Source organism: Dama dama, chromosome 19 (assembly GCF_033118175.1).
Source record: "Dama dama isolate Ldn47 chromosome 19, ASM3311817v1, whole genome shotgun sequence".
NCBI lineage: Eukaryota > Metazoa > Chordata > Mammalia > Artiodactyla > Cervidae > Dama > Dama dama.
This window is the reverse complement of record NC_083699.1, coordinates 83120161-83137250: the sequence shown is the minus strand read 5'-3', so window position 1 is coordinate 83137250 and position 17090 is coordinate 83120161. Positions and strand designations below refer to the sequence as shown.

Below are 17090 nucleotides of genomic sequence, written 5' to 3'. Positions count from 1 at the left end.
CAGGAGAGAGGTGATGGACCGCCTGGGTGCCCTGTTGCTGGGCCCAGCCTGAGACCAGGTATCCTGAGCAGCACCACGCCAGCCTTCAGAGGATAGCCTGTGATGAAGAATCACACCTTTCTCCTTAGGAAGGAAACTCCAAAAGATGCCTGTAATAAGACCACCCTGGAGAAGCAGGATATTTGGAGGTCTCTGCCTGATTTCTGCCGCCACCACCACAGAAGCCCAGGTCCTTCTACAGTGCTGGGCAGGGGCAGGGCACGGACTCTCCCTTCAAACCCAGGAGTATGGCAGAGACAGGCTTGGCACTTACAGACGACACACGGGAAATAAGCCCAGGGTGACACAATCCTGGATCACCTGGACTGTGGTTTCCTGCAGAGGCTCACACATTCTCACGGCAGGAACACTCTCCAAGGTTCTGGCTCTGATCTAGGAATGCACTTCTTCCCTGATAACTGACAGCCATCCTTGTCGAGAAGGTCGTGGCCCCCTGCCCCACCTCCAGGAATAAGACCCAGCAGGTACCAACCTTATCTGCATACCACAGCAACCTCAGTGGACAGGTGAGAGTGGGGGAGAAGCTCCCCTGGAACCTCCAATCCACCATACACATGGAAAGGGACCCAAAACAGAAAACCCAATCACACACACACACACACACACACAAAAAACAGACTAAAGGTCTGAACATCATTTCACCCAAGAGTATGTATGAATGGCCAAGAAGCATATGACAAGCACAACATTAATAAATAATGCAAATGAAAACCATGGGATGCTGCCATACACTCCCCACAATGGTTAAAATTAAAAAGATTGACAATAACAACTGCTGGTGAGGAATTCTCATACATAGCTGATGGAATGCAGAATGTTTGAAAAACACACTGGCAGTATCTTACAAAGATAAATTCACACTTATCATATCATCCAGCAATTCCATGCTCAAGTATCTACACAAGAGAAACAAAAACCTATTTTTCATTTTGTGTCTTCAGAAAGACACACAATCCATGGTCCAGAGGACCTCTTAGACCAGTAGCTTTATTCATAAAAGCCAAAAACTAGAAACTAGAAGAAAATAGAGATCAACCATTAAATGCATACACCAGGTATACACATAAACCAAGTCTATATATACACACATACACACACACATATGTATATGTCCATAGGGTCACAAAGAATCGGACACGACTGAGTGACTAGGCACAGCACATAAATATATATTCATTCAGTGGAACACTACTCAGCAATAAAAAGGAAGGAACCGCAGATGTGTGACCACAGGGATGAAACTGAAATGCAAGCACTGAAAGAAGCCAGACAGAAAAAAAGACAACATATTCTGTGACTCCATTTGTATGAATGTCTAGAAAAGGCAGAACTGTAAAGGCAGAAATCAGATCAGTGCTTCCAAAGGCCACCGAGAGGGGGACAGAGGCAGGGGATGGCAGCAAGGGCACAGCAAGGTGATGAAAATGCTCTATATCATGTCTGTATGGGGGCAATGTGCCCACATTCATTAGTCAAGTCTCATGGCATCATACACTCAAACTTGGTGAATGTTACTGTGTGGAAATCATATCTCAAGAAAGCTTATTTATCTAAAAAATGGACCCAAACTCAAGAAACCATTTTCAAATCTGGAGAACTCAGGACTGACATTCACTAAGCATGGGCTGGCACAGCCATGCTTGTTAAAATACTGAAAGCCTTCCACACTTACTGGCAAATCACCACTGCGTGAGGTTTCCAGTTACCCTTCTGTTCCCAGGCCTTCACTGGGCCCCTCAGAACACCCCAGGACCTGACAACTCAAGGTAACACCAGACAGCGGAGGATCTCATAGGCCAGCTAAGGTGGACACCACTTTGACTGGCCAGTGCCACTCCTGCTAAAACTTACGTGGAAAAACAAAAGATGTGCTTTAACTCAGCAGAAGGCTGGCTAATTTCCTGCCAGGGTTATTTTGTTTAGGTCATGCTTTCCGAACAAGGGTGCCAAGTGATTCTTGGGGGAAGGTGCAGAATGAAAAATCTTAGATATGACAATCATTGGTGGCCCCTCCAAGGGCCTCAATGTGTAAAGAGATGGACAGTCTCTCCAGGTATGAATATCCCACAGGGTATGGTACTGGGTGGTCAGGAAAAATTATCAACAAAGGCTCCTGGGGAGTGAGGGGTGGGAGGACAATGAGAATAAGGCTGAGAAACACTGGTTCAGATGCAGAACAGAGACTGCCGTGACACCCCAGAGGCAGCCCCAGTGCTTGCATGAAACTCCCATATTATGGTTTTCCCTGCGCAATGGGTGCCCATCCTTGGCACAGTGAGGCAGTGTCCTGAGCTGGAGGATACGTCCCATCATGGCAAAGCCAGTCACTCATTCTCCATCCTCTGAAAGGCTTTAAACCAACACAACTCAGCAAACTCTCCCTAGAACCCTGGCCGCCAGCACCAGCCTAGCCCATTAGGATGGCCTCAACCATGACCGCACACAAAACTCTACAGGGAGCCAAGCACAAATCCAAGGATTCCCAGCCCTTTCCTCCGGACAGATTTGCTTCTGGAGCCCCTAATGGCAGAACTGCATGCAGCACTTGGGGCGCTTTCTGTGGCATGAAATGATGAAGACCACCCCCAGGTGAGCTGAAATTAAGCGCAGTCTCTGAGTCTTGCTTCGTCAGGCTCAGCTGAGCCCCAGACTCCCTGTACAAGGCTGGCTTGTGCACTTAGACGTTATGACAATACTATAATTGTTCCTTCAGTCTTTTCTGGATATTTAATAACAACGTGAAGTGGGAGTCGCAAAGGTCAGCCCTGCTGTAGAACGAGCTTTGTTCTCATTGTCCTTTTCTGAATAGCATCTTCCATTTGCCAGCTGTTCCGTGCCAGTGAGCCCTGGTGGTGGAGGCCTGGTGCTGCTAAATAGTAGCACCACTGGCTGGCGCGGAATATTCTGATTTGCTAACCAGTCCCCGGGCCAGTCTATCCACATTATATGCATAAATACACACACAAGCGCATGCACGCACAGACACACCAACACACATGCACACGGGGCTTCCCCTCACTCATCCAGCGCGACCCACAGCTACAAGCCCAAGAATGGAAAGAATGCCGACCACCAAGATCAGAGAAACGAGGTGATGTATACATGTGGCATATTCATTTGGGCAATTATTCTTTCTGGTTAGGTGAGAAATAAAAAGCTCCTAGGATTTCAGAAGAGTCATATATCTATGTTTTGGTTTTTTATATTTCTTTTTTTAGTCTTTCTTTCAGTTTATTCCTAAAGCTCACAATAGTTGGCAAATGGGAGTCACTCTTACAGTCTGTGACAGCAATGCCCGAGCTCCCGTCCCACCTCGGCATGTCCAGATTCCTGTCCCATCCTGTCATTTCACCTCTCTGAGCCTCAGCAGCCAGGTCTACAAAATGCAACAAACCCACTGCCTGTCTGAAGACAGGACACTCATCCAACGTTGAGATCTGTGACTCTCTTCCCGAAGACCTACATCAGAGGGCAGTTTTCAGGAACGTATAGACTATTGGGAGCCTTTCAAGAACCAGGGTCTTCTTAGAGGTCTGCGTGTCAGATAGGGAGAACTGCATTGTAATTCAGAACCCATGTAACGTTGTCAGTGACTGTGTCTTGCGTCCGGGCAGGGCTCCGTTTGGGAACTCAGGTACCATAGACGAGGGCGATGGAGCCCTGGCAGTCTGTGTCAGAGAGCAGCTTTGTACCTAATCCAGAGGGTATGATAGTTGCTAAGGAACCATTCAGATGCAAATGAGCTGGCAAATACTTAGCAGCAAGATATCAGAAAAGGGTGGGGAGGGGATGCTTTGAACAAGTTAGTCAGGTGAGTGAAAGGAAAATTACTTTCTTCTGATTGGAAAAAGAAAACCACGGGTTTTCGTGCGGAGCGGCAGTACTGTGCTACTGTGTTTAAAAAGAAAAAAACCAAACTGTTCTTGTTCTGCTTGGCTGGGAGTAGAGGAAAGTTAGAGCGAAGAGCAGGGAACCTGGAAGGGCAAATGGAGTCTTCCTCTGGTGAACTCTAAGGAGATTTCAGATGCCTCGCTCCCAAAAGAGAAAGAGACATCTAAGGTGTGACGAAGGAAGTCTACAAAGGACACTGAAGACCTGCCATAGAAGTCTCAAAACCTAGACAAAAAGTACACAGAAAACTGACTAAATGTGCTACTGACACAAAATGGAAATTTCTGGTGAAACTAAGCCGTGATTGGGAGTGGGGGAAAGTAAGGGGAAATGAGCCATCTTACCAGGTACCTATGAGTTCACATTTCTTTCCTTCTTGCTCTGCACTGAGCATTCAATTTAAATGCAATGGTTAGGTTAAGATGTTGTGGCATCTATGTTGGAACCCAGAGATACAGTGAGAAGCATGGCTCCTCACTCATCATTTTTTTCATCTTGTCCCCAAAAGGAGCCCTCCTTTTTCAGAGTCTAATTGAGATGCTCTAGTCTTTTTTTTTTTTTTTTTTTCCAGAGTCTAACTGAGATGCTCTAGTCTTAAACTCAGTTTGCCTTCAGTCAAATACCCCTGCTGTCTGCCTGTTCATCACTTTGAGTTTGATCTTAATGCTCAGGGATATAGAAAACATCCTCAGCCAGAAAGAAACTGTTGGCCCAGCCATCTCCAGGTTGCCCTTCCTGGGTTCTCACTTTTCTCTCACCAACAGTTTCCCCAGCTTCTCCCACAACTTCACCCAGAACCATCACAGCTACAGCCACCTCCTTCTGCCCCCGAAGTCTATGTTTTTTCCTTTCCTGCACACCAGCTCTCTTATGTTCCAATGATGCAAGAAGGTTGAATGGCTATGGAAGACGGCTGCCCTGTCCAACACCCATTCCCACTACTTCCAGTAACAGCACCCTGACATTTCTGGGCGGAGCCAGCCCTCCCCATCTCTGGCCTGGTGGCTCAGGTGGGTCTGGGCTACCCCTCTCCCCCCAGCTCTGGGGATGGGTAGTCATGCGCACCACAGCTGGCCAATGAGTGCATTTCAACATGCTGGTGACAGAGCCTGGTTCATGGAGAGGCTTAGGACCCAAGGGAACCAAGGAGGCAAAACTTCCAGGGCCTCTGCTAGAGCCACTGGGAGTAAGAATTCATCACTCTGCCAAAATTTCCAGAGGACATGAGTGTGAGCTGCCAGTAGCCACGTGAGTATCTGGTGGGAGAGCTGTTGGAGAATGAAGGTAAATGGCTGAGCTGATTATTCTCCATAGCCCCTCCAGGCCCATTCTCCAGCTTGTTTCGCACTCTTCTGAGACCCAGGAGACTGACTTCCATGGATCAGGCCACCTTGTCCTCTGCCTTCTTGATGGGTTCACCCAACAGGAGGGACTGGCAGGCGATGAGAAAGTGGAGGAGAAAGAGTTCCAGGACTCCATCGCCCCTCTCCGCCCCCATGCCCTCCTGTGTCTCGGACTACAGCTCCTGCCCCAGGGCCCTCTCCCAGTACAGCCCTGACCAGGTCCTGAGGGCACCCCCCATTGCCGTTTCTGGCCGTGGGGAGCTATCACTTCCCACTACCGCCAGATCCTGGGTACACCCGGTCCTGTTTGGTCCCCTTGCTGGGCTGGGCTTGGTTGCTTAGTTATGTCTGATTCTTTGTTGGCCCCATGGGCCGCAGCCCACCAGGCTCCTCTGTCCAAAGGGATTCCAAGAATACTGGAGTGGGTTGCCATGCCCTCGTCCAGGGAATCTTCCCAACCCAGGGATCGAACCCAGGTCTCCTGCATTGCAGGCGGATTCTTTACTATCTGAGCCACCAGGGAAGCAAAGTACTGGAGTGGGTAGTCTATCCCTTCTCCAGGGGATCTTCCAGACCCAGGAATCGAGTCGGGGTCTCCTGCATGGCAGGTGACTTCTTCACCAGCTGAGATGCCAGGGGAAGCCCATTTAATTCCCTTAGCCCTGTTCACACCTCTGGAAAAGAGTCTCTTCACTGCACTCTCCTCAACTAACCCTTTGAGAATACCAGCTGTGTTCTGCCCAGAACTTGGCTGACACAAACACAAAGCTAAGGAATGAATAAAGGGAGACTGAGCCTAAGACAGCATTGGTGCCCCAGATACAGTCACAACCCGAGTCCCAAAATATCCAAGAAAACAAAGGCCAGTAATCGCTCCTTAACCTTTGCTCTCCTCCAGTTTAAGCTGTACATCCGTCTCTACAACCGAAGATATGGCTAACAAAACAGGCAAGGCCCTTCACGAGAGCCCTAGGGTCCACCAGCATGAGAAAGGAGACAGGAATGATGATCAGTTTTGGTTTCTCATCCCAACCCACTCCCATCTCTGTCTGACAAACGTCTACCTGTCCCCCAAGGAGGACGTGTGTCTCTCTCTCTCTCTTACGCACACAATCCTGCCTCAGATCCTTCCCACTGGAAGTACGATCCTCTCCTTTGGTTTCTCCTAGCAGCTGATGTGTAACTGTTACACCACAGCTAGCTAGCAGACTCCATCACACCTCCTGCGACAGCCTGTAGTCTGCACAGCTTTGTCTCCCCCACCAATGTGTTAATCAGGGAGCTCCTGGAAAGAAAGGCAGTGTCTTCTTGAACTTCATGTTTTCCTCTTCAAATACATTTCTCATGTAGATGCTCAGTAAATGTGCTCTGTATCAGCATTTATGAAGCTGGCGGCTCCCAAGCCAAGCTGTCAGTTCTGTCCTGCAGCTCCCAGTCCCCATTTGCCTCTTGTAGAATTTGGGCTCTCACCTCTGGGAGCAGCTCAGCCCTCCTTGGACACTCTGGGATCGGGCTGTATCATCCCTCAAGGCAGCCTATTCCAGTTTGGTTCAGCCTAGCTGGAAAGAATTGCATAATCAAGCCAAAACCCATCTCCCATGCAGAGTAAAGTCTAGCCTGCTTGGCAAGACCACCCATCATGTATTCACAAAGAGAGGCCTTCCCTCCCCTCCCCTCTCCTCTCATTCTCAGTTGCCCAAGCCTGCATCCATCACATCACCCTGTTTATTCCCTTCATAGTACTTTCCTGAAATTATGTTCTACATTATTTTTCTTCTTAACGACCATCTGTCCCACCACTAGGATGCCCCCAAGGGCTGTGTTCCCCTTCATTACTCCCTGTTTTGTGCATACTGCCTGGCACATAGTAGGAAGCTGACAAATATTTGCTAGAAGTTGAATGACTGAGATATTTCTTCTCCCCATCCCTAACCTCCCTCAAGTTCCCTCTAGTCTTCTCTACACCATTTTTCCTTCACTACTTCTCCTAGGATATTTTGGCTATCAATGGCAACATAACAGACCAATCCAAAACCCAGTCATTTTAAACATGACAAGATCTATTTTGTTCACAAATCTATAATTTGGACAGGGTTCAATGAGGAAAGCCTGTCTCTTCCCACTCAGAGTCAGCAGGAATGACTGGAAAGATGGGGGCTGCAACCATCTGAACACTCCCCTGCTCAGATATCTGACATGTTATGCTGGTAGTGGGCTGGAATATGAGCTAGGGCTGTGGCTAGAACATCTACAAGTGATCTCTCCAAGTTGCTTGGGCTTCCTCACAATATGGTGGCTGAATCACAAGAGCAAGCATCCCTCATGTAAAAGAGAGCCAAAGAAAAGCTGCAGTATCTTCTGTGAACTCACCTCCAAAGTCATGCAAGATCACTTCTGCCATAGTCTATTCATTAGAGTCAGAAGGCCAACCCATATTTAAAAAGGAGAAGAATTAGGTTTCACATTGTGATGAAAAGAGTAGAAAAATTTGCAGACATTTTAAACTCCCACAAAGGACATGATTTCAGGGTTTGTGTGTGTGTGTGTGTGTGTGTGTGTTCTGCTGATTTTCATTTCTTTGTATTCATTAATAGGACACATATTTACTGCTGCTACCTATGCGCCATATGGTGGGCATACCATGACAGTTAAGCCGGAGCCCCACCCTGCAGGGGCTCACAAAGCTATGGGGTACCCAGACAAATCAACACATAGTTACGGACCAGTGTGGACCGGGCTCCCACTGAGGGAAGCAGAGATAGGTGTTGGAACCAGCCGGCTACCTCATCCAGCCCAGGGCTGGGATGAAGGCTTCCCAGAGGAGGCGAATTGTGGCAAATTCAAAAGAATAAATTAAAGTTATCCAAGAAAAGATCAGTGGCAAACACAACACAGAAACACCAAGCAGGTACAGACTTGGAGGTGCACAGCAGCAGAAGGCTCAATCAGGCCTCTGCACATATTGGGGGGAAAGAAATGGGGGATCCCAGCGTGTGTGTGCCTGTGCAGTGGGTGTGCACCTGTGCTGGCATGCAGCAGGGAAGATGGAGCAGCAGGACATGATGCTAGCGGGAAAAGGTGGGGAAAGGAGGACCCAGATTGTAAAAGGTCTCACATCATGAAGGTGCTGGAAGAGACTCACGCATGTCCCAGCCAGGATAAACCCAAACAGCATGGTATGTGGTCTGACACCCAAAGTATGGTCTGACAGCGCCCAACGTGGGCCACTGGGTGCCTGCCCACAACTCACGTGAATGTTCTGATACTAACACCCTCTTCCTTGCCCTGAGGCTCACAGCCTGCCCCCTCACCCCCAGTTCATCCAGACCACTTGGATGCACTGCCGAAGAGCTGAGAGCAACCCTGGATGGGCTCCCCTCCAGCCCCTCCCGGAGAGGTTCCTCCCTTCGTTCTCACTCTTCCAAGATCACCACCCGGCTCAGGCCTCAGCATCAATGAGAAAGCCAAGGGCAAAGGTCCCACCTTGATGTGCTGGAAAAATAGCGAGAGGAAAACAACAGAACAATTAACCACAGGGCCCAGCTGCCTCTCGCAGATAAGGCATTCTCTCTGTCACCCCTGTCGATGAAGCTGCCTGCTATTATTCCCAGTCCTTCTGCTCAGCCCTGTCCACAGGCGCGGTCCCAGGGGGACTGAGCACTGTCCAATGAGACTAGGACGCTCAGGGGTTTCTCTCCCCCCTCCTCCTACACATCCATCTACGCTCAAACCTGATGCTAAACCCCTGAGTCCTCCCCTGATGTGAGTCTGCACCTGTCCAGATGGGCAGGAGCGGCCAGAGGTCCGGCAGTAACACGGCCCCAAGCAGGGTGGGGTGCACAGGGCAGAAACTGGGGCGGCTCCCAAAGGAGAACCCGGGGAAGCTGGCCCTCCGTCTAGAAGGCAGGCCTGTGGTGGGAGCTCCAGGAGGCCCACAGCAACCCAGTCCCCCCACACACCCCCACCCCCACAGCCCGGCACAGATGCCAAGCAGCCACCATCTAAGCAGCACATCAAAGACGTGAGCCAGACGGATACGCGGCAAAGAGAAAACCACTAATGACCACAGCAGGGGTCTGACTGGTGGGAGAACATGGAAAAGGCCATGTACAAAGGAAAATGCAAACGGAGAAGGGAAACGGTTTTCCTCTAGCTGGAGCACAGGTCAGCAGGTCCAGAGAGCAAGAGGGAAGCCTGGCCACAGGGACCAGGATAGTCTCTGGTACTTTGGACAGCACCTGGCAAGACCGTGAGTAAACAGCTGGTGCTTAATAAGTGCTCCCTGCTTCCATTCATGAGTAAGCAACGTTCAATGGAAAAGGCACTGAACTAGGAGGCAGTGGCCTGAAGAGCTGTCCAACTTCAATTCGTTAAAACTTCAGTTTGAATCTTAGTTCTTGTGTCTGTAACTTGAGGAAGCCTCAGCTTCCTCACCTGTAACACGGGTCAACAGACGCTTGGATATTAAGAGTATGGGATCAATCAGCACAGGATAAATGGAAAAACAAAAGCTTAGTCCAGTCCTGGCTCTAGTGCTTTCAGGCTGTAGGATTTCTAGAAAGTCTCTTCACATCCCTGAAATCTGCCTCCAGCCCCACTCCCAATATGCCAGGACCCTGGGAACAAGCCCTGTGGGCTCCCACGTGCTGCAGCGGCCCCTGGATCAGTCTCAGGGACCTCAGACACTAGTGCTAGGCTAGGCCTGGGGCCCCCTGCTCCCTCACTTACCCCTCCCCTCCTGGCCACCTGCCTCTGCCCATTTCTCTGCTCATTATCACCCCTATGGGGTGGGGGGGATAGAGAAGCATGGCAAGGAGGTTAAATTCAAATCAGTCATTTTGTCACTTTGCTGCTAGGAAGCAGGTGGAGCGAGAGGAGAGACTAGGGCCTCAGGTGCAACCTGCGGGCAGAAATGAGCCCTGGTAAATCTCAGGAAATTTCCTATATGTTTCCACGTTGGCCCAGCTCTGCTACCGAGAGCTCTGGGAACCTTCAGCAGCTGCTAATCGTGTTGTCTGTGGGTGATGGAGTTTCCCTGCCCTGGAGGGAACACCTCTGCTGGGGAGGGAATGAGAGGGCCTTTTTCACCACCTCTTCAATGTCTCTAGTAGCTGAGCATCCTCAAAGCTCCATTATGGGGGTCGTTACGATATAGCGAAGGGCCCCAGATTTTCAGCTCTGAGGCTGAGTAACACTCCAAGATGCCTGGGGACCCAGACAGTGAGTGAGTAAGACACTCTTCCCAGACTGTGGAAATGATGCCTTCTCTTTCACAAAGCTAGTGGCAAATGTAAAGCCAAATTTCACTGAGAGGCACCTGGCAGATGATGCTCCGTGGGACCAGTGGAGACTGCGGTCCCCGTGCTGGACCAGGCCAACAGGAAGTCCCAGGAGCAAAGTCTCCTCATGGAGGCACCAGGCTAAAGCCCTTCCTGATGTCAGCCAGGCTCACCTCACTCATCTCTGAGCTGCTGTTGCAGAACCCCCACCGGTCTATGAGGATCCACACCCCACCCACAACTAGTCAGGGCGTCACCATGCCCCAGACTTCACATTACTTACTACTGCTATCCCAAACCTCCTAATTCTATCACTGCTTCTCCCCTGGGGTTTGCCCCCACCCTAAGCCCTTGCTATCCTCTCCATCATGATGGCCCTTCCTCTAGTCTTTCAACAATGAAAAAACTGGGACACAGAGAAGGAGAGAGTGAACTAGACATCCAGTTGCTTCTTGTGTCTTAGGTCAGATGGAAAGCAGGTTTCCGTTAGCAAAGAAGAACCGAGTCCACCATCCTCCAGGCCTCCCAGCACAACATGTTCCCATCTCTCGGACCCCCAGAAGAGTCATCAACAAAAGTTAGTGAGGTAACTCAGATGTCAGGCGTTTGATGGAGCAGGTGGCCTTGACCTGGTCACTCAACGCCCCCCTCTGAGCACAAACACACACCTGGGGGCCCTGATTTATCGCTGCAATTTAAATGGAATCTACAGAAGGGACTGAGAAATTTCTCAGCAAAATTGTACTTTGAAATATGGAATCTCTCCCAGGGTGTTACTTTATTATTATAGTCATTTCCTCAGAAGGGCAGGCATCCAATGCTCTGTTTCTGCACCACCTTTGGAGACATGGAAATCTAACAGAAATATTCAGGTTGCTTTAGTGGCTAATGCAGAAGAGGGAGACATAAAGGGAGTTCTTCCAAGGAATGCAGACTCCTAGAATCCAGGTGTAGGGATGTGTTCTAGAAGACTGGGGGAGGGGATGAGACAGCTAAGGGTCCAGTGTGCTCCCTCCACTGCCCCCAAGATGCCTAGGGAGCCCAGGACCATCTCCTTTGGGGCCCTTGTCTGCAATCATTTCTTCCTTGGGAAAGCTGGCCAGGGCAAGAGGAGGAACAGAGATGCTTCCAGTCCTGCTACTAAATTCCATACCAGAAGCCATGCCATGGTGCAGGTCCCCAGCTCTGCATCTACACGTGTGCAGGGCGGGGTAGGTGGATCGTGGGAAAAGTGGGGCAGGAAACCCGCTTCAGCTGAAGTGTCGAGACTGTCTGAACATTTCACTCATCTCTTCTCCTGTGACCATGGAAACATGGAGTCCCTAGTAATCAACAGAGTACCCAATGACCAGTGGCTGAATCAGATTAGAATTTTTCCCATCCATGAATTCAGGCAGATCTGAACCTTTCTTCTTGCAAAGTTCACAAAAGTGGTGAAGTGAGGTGGAGTGGTTAAGAACACTGACTGCCTGGGTTCAAACACAAGCCTCTTACCAGTTTTGTGACCTTATCAAATTATTGAACCACCCTGTACCTCAATCTTCTCATCTGAAAAATGGGAGAGGAAGGTTGATAATAATACCAATCCACCAGGGTTGTCTAAAAAATAGGCAAATTAATTTATATAAAGTACCTAGAATAACACCAAGCACTAAATGTGAGCTATTATCAGCAGTTTTCAAATATACCAGTGCCAGGCTGTCTGCATCTGCATCGCTGGGGGCCTTTATAATCCATAAAAATGAAGATGCCCAGGCTGTTCAGCAAGGGCGAAGTGGAGCAAGACCTGCCCAGGATTTGTGACTGCAGCTATGTTAGGGTGATTCCCCTGGGCAGAGTTTCCAGAAAGAAGGATCTTCAGCAGGATCTTTTTGGAGGCCAGAATACAGTCTTTCAGAATCCATCCAGACCTGCTGAACTTTGGCAGAAAGAGCCCAAGAGTCTACAGCAAATTGCCCAGGTGGCACGAAGCTGCCTAAAGCCAAAAACCCTGCCTGAAATGACATTCCCCTCTGTGGCTTCCAAAACTGCCTCCGCCCTTTGCCCACGCTGGAAACCCTACATTCAAAACCACAGGGTTTCTAAGAACTCTTGAGGATTAACTAAGATGACTGTTTTAGTTTAATAATGTGAATGTATCTTTGACTTTAACAGCATCTTTATTTTTAAACTAGTTCAGGGATAACCTCATAATGTGTGTGTTACCTGTCTGACTTCCTAGGCTGGAAAGGGTGAGCATCACCAGCCACTGGCAGCTCCGCGCTGCCAAGCCAGAAGGTTCGGAACTGGCCAGGGCTGGGCCCGACCCCTGCAGCTGTCTACACTGCCAAGAGTCTTCTAGAGAAATAGCCCAGGGCTGCGTTACCCTATCTCACCAGCATTCCTCTCAATGGCTTCGGGGGGCCCTCCACAATCACTGAGTAATGGCAACCATTTTACAACACACAGAAAATAAAGTCAGCTAACGGATAGAATTCTCTCAAATTTGCTTTTCTCTCCAGATATATTTTTTTTAAAACTTCGGTGCCTGCTACCGCTTGCAGGCTCAGGATACCCAAACCGGAGGCACACATAACAAAGAAACACTAATCGAAAACGCAGAAACAGTCAATTGCTGCCTGACCTGGTGGCCTGTTGTCGGCATCCAGACTGAGGTTGAGGGTTCTTGCCACCAACCTGTGATAGACTTAACTGTGGATGGTGAACTTAGGGCCCTTGCATTTCCAGGTGCAGTATGTGTGTTCATCCATTAGCGATTCCTTGGGAGAAGACACTATTTGCTAAGTCCTGAGAAATCTACCACCAAATCAAACATGCGCACACTCAAGGGTGGCAAGTCCAGGATTTCCCTCTGGGCCACATCAAAGAGCAGTTCTCCTGGGAGTGCTCTGGCCAGGCAGCGTGGCAAGCAGAGGCCACCTGCATTTGTTATGGTCATTCATGGACACTGGTGCTGAGGCTAGGAGGATGCTACAGGCTGTCAGTCATTCCAGAGCACTGCCTCCCAGCAGGGCCACCACCACCTCAGGAATACTCTACTCCGAGGGAGAAGTGTCTGCTTCCAGCCCGACACCACAGAAGCGCAGGTCTCCAGACTCCACCATGAGGGGCATGGGCCAAAGGGCAGCTCAGAGAATGCAGCCTGCAGACACTAGCAGCCCATCGACAAGCGCTCAGATCCCATGTGAAAAGACATGAGCTTCAAGAGGCAGCTGTTTTTCTGGAGACAGAGAAAAGAGGCCTGGTTCTCGGTCCAGGGTATGTCAGCATCCCTGCCCCCACCCCCAAGCCTGCCTGCTCCTCTCTGAAAGCCTTTGCCCCGCAGGCCATCTCTCCCCCGAGCAGAGCCAGGGGCTAGATGGAAGTGGGAGGAGAGGGCGGAAAGCAGGGGCGGTGTCCCTCAGCGTGGGCCTACCCCTCTCTGCAGGGTAGCCAGCTCCCTCTTCCTTCCATCAAGGCAGAGGCTCTCAGAGGACACTGCCTGCTTCTGGCTAAGTGTCCCCACCTGGCCCATGGTTTCTGCTAACGCTTTGGTCCGGCCCTGGCCTGTGCTGAGGACCTGCCTGATCTTGGAGCCGCTTGCCCTGGGCGACAAGGCCCCACTGAAATTCCACCAGAGACCCAGGAAAGACGACAGGCAGACACAGAAGTGGCCAAACCCGCCAGGAGGGACGCCCCCTGGCCACGGCAGTTTGAGAGGGATCTGCGATCTGCCTAGGCAGCTCATTGATCCACTTTTCTGATAATTATTCCTCACTCATCACAAACGAATGACGCTGGCCCCAGCCCAGCCAGGCAGGCGGGAAGGCACCTCCGCGTGTGCAGAGGAGAAAATGAGCTTGCCTGTGCTCACCCGGGAGAGGCAGGAGTGAATGGTGTGTACTATCTCTCTGCGCCGAGCAGGAGGCCGGGGCTGCTTTAATATTCTGCTGAATGTGGTGTTTCTTTTAACCCTTACTGGAGAGACTTTCAGTCCAGAAAGCCAAGCTCTTCTGGCTAGGCTAAAGGTAAAGTTCCTGGGCTGCGCACAGAGAAAGGCCACAGGCCCGACTCTGGGTTGCTCCAGAACCCACGGGTGACCGGACGGGTACAGGGAGCTGGGACCGGCACCACAACACCCTCCTTGGGGCAGCTGCAGTCCAGCAGACAGGTCAAGAGAGAGTCTAGGGCGGCACCAGCGCGCCGCCAGACGCCTGGGGACTTCCCATACATTTGCTCCCCAATTTCGCTCGAATGCAAAATTGCAAGTGCCCTCCTTCAACGTGGAAACCCAACCCTGAGACCAGGTTCCTAAAGTGGGCACCTATCAGCTCTCCGAGACCGAGCCGCTGACCCTTCAGCGGACGGCAAGAGAGGCGGGCAGGATGCGCCGCCCCAGCGCTAGAAAGTCCAGTGTGCCCTCGACCATTGCAAATGCCCGTTCTCCCAGGTCGTCCTGACCGCTTTGGAAGTGTGCCTCGCCCACCCGGCCCTAATTCAACCGCTCCCGCGCTTGTCCCTCAAGAAGCCAAACCAGAGCAGCCCTTGCGCGGGGCGTCTATCGCACCCCACAACGCTCCAGTCCCTGCACGACCCCAAAAGCAACCCACAAGCACAAAGACCCAGCAGCCGGAAAGGGCAGCGGCAGGCGCAGGGCAGACAAAACCACCACCTTCAGAAAAGCAAGAGCGAGCTTTCGAGGCGTTAATCGCCGCACCCCCGCGCCGCCACCAGAACGAACGCGGGATATGGTGGTCTTCACCACCAGGCCGGGGAATCCTAGCCCCGCCCCGGGGCCAAAAGGCCCCAGTTTGGCTTGGAGAAGGGCAGCGTTTTCCGGAGGGGTCGGGGCGCTGAACCACGAGGCTGTGGGGCGGATAGAGGGTTCCTCTGGACAACCAGTAGCAGTAGGACAAGGACCCGGGCAGCCCAGCGGAGCGAGCTCCCAGCTCGGAAGGCAGCGCCGGCGCTGGGGGCAGCGCGCGAAGTCCTTCGAAGGAGTTTCACCCGCGCCGGACACGGGGACTGCGAGCGGGGCTGAGGTGCGCATTTCCCCCAGAGTTGCTTTCATCCCGGCACTAAACTCCGCTCCCGGCCGGGCTGTGTTTCCGAAGCGGGGTGCGACCGCCGCTCAGCTGCGAGGGATGGGGTGGGAGAAGAGGGCGGGTGGCGGGAGGCGGGAGTGGGGCAGGGATTTCCCACAGGGATTCGCGGGCGCCGCCGAGCACGGAGCTCCCTGCTGCGCCAGGCGCGGTGCCCGCCGAGCGCGCTTTCCCCGCCGCGGCGGCGGCGGAGGCACAGTCAAGGCTGAAGTAGCGGTTGAGAGCAATGCTGCGCATAGGCTACCTTCCCCAGCCAAAGGGTAGACCGGGCGAGTTTCGGCAGGACCAATCTCCCACCCCACCCCACCCCACCCCACCCTCGTTTCCAGGTGAAAGAGGCGACAAAGGTGTCCACTTGTCCCCGACTGACTCGGGAAGAATGCACCCCGCAGGTTCCCGGACCACTAAGCTGTCCCCCGAGAGTCGGGCCATCTAACTCAGCCCCTCTCATTAGGCAGCCACTTGCAGGGTACCGAGGCAGAGCTTCTCCGGTCCCCGCGCGCAGAGCCAGCCTGCCGAGCCGAGTCCCGGAGCCTGCGGACCCGGAGCAGGGGAAAAGGAGAGGTGGCCCGCGGCCGCCTAAGGGCGTCGGTGCCAGGGATAGGAAGGGAGCGGACAAACGCCCGCACTCCAGCGGCGGGACGGCCAGAGGCACCCCTTCTTCCCCAACGCCCAGTTGCGCCGGAGCTAAGGAGCCTGCACCGCAATGCAGCGGGCTCTGTGCTCTCCGAGGCTGCGGGAGACCAGGGCTGCTAGGGAGCGCCGGAGCGCGGGAGCCACGGGGCTCCGCGAACCAGCTGCGGGCGCCGAGAGCCAGCCGGGGGCGCGCGGGTGGGTGCCGCCCCAGCCCCGCGCTCAGTCGTGGCCGACGCTCTCCCACAACCTGGCCCTCGGGTCTCGGGATGAGGGCGACGCGCAGCAGCCAGAGAAGCCCCGGGAATACAGCCGCCAACTTGCTCCGCGGAGGCTACGTTACCTTCCATTGCGGCCACTGCGGATGCCAGGAGGAGCAGCAGCAGGAAATCCAGGGCCATCGCCGGCCGGCGGCCCCCAGGCCGAGCCCGAGCCGAGGCGGCCGCGCGGGGAGGGCGCCGCGTCCCGGGGCGCCGCTGCGCTCCCCGCCGGTGGCTTCTCCGTATCCTTTCGCGCTCGGGCCGGGACCGGACTTCCCGGAGCGCGGCGTGGGCGTGGGCGGGAGTGTGCGCGCGTGGGGCGGTGCGGGCGCGCGTGGTTGTGGGTGTGCATGTGTGTGTGTGTGTTTATGGGAGAGGTGGGCGTGTGCGTGCCTGTGTGTAAGAGAGAGAGGGCGAGGGAGTGCGAGCCGGGTAGAGCGCGCGAGTGCGTGTGCGTCCTGGTGTCACATTGCGAGCTACATCCGAGCCTACGAGAGGACGGAGCCGGCCAGACTGACGGGGGAGGGAGCGGGATCCCCCACC

At 52.7% G+C, this 17090-nt stretch overlaps 1 protein-coding gene across 1 annotated transcript in view; it reads right to left on the bottom strand.

The window, feature by feature from the left end:
- Positions 1 to 16688, bottom strand: part of EPHB1 (EPH receptor B1) — a 449527-nt gene extending 432839 nt beyond the window's left edge. Inside the window, exon 1 of the mRNA XM_061167645.1 lies at positions 16631 to 16688. Within this exon, the coding sequence (XP_061023628.1) occupies positions 16631 to 16688 (58 nt within the window). The remainder of the gene's footprint in view (positions 1 to 16630) is intronic.
- Between the last annotated feature and the right edge of the window lie 402 nt (positions 16689 to 17090).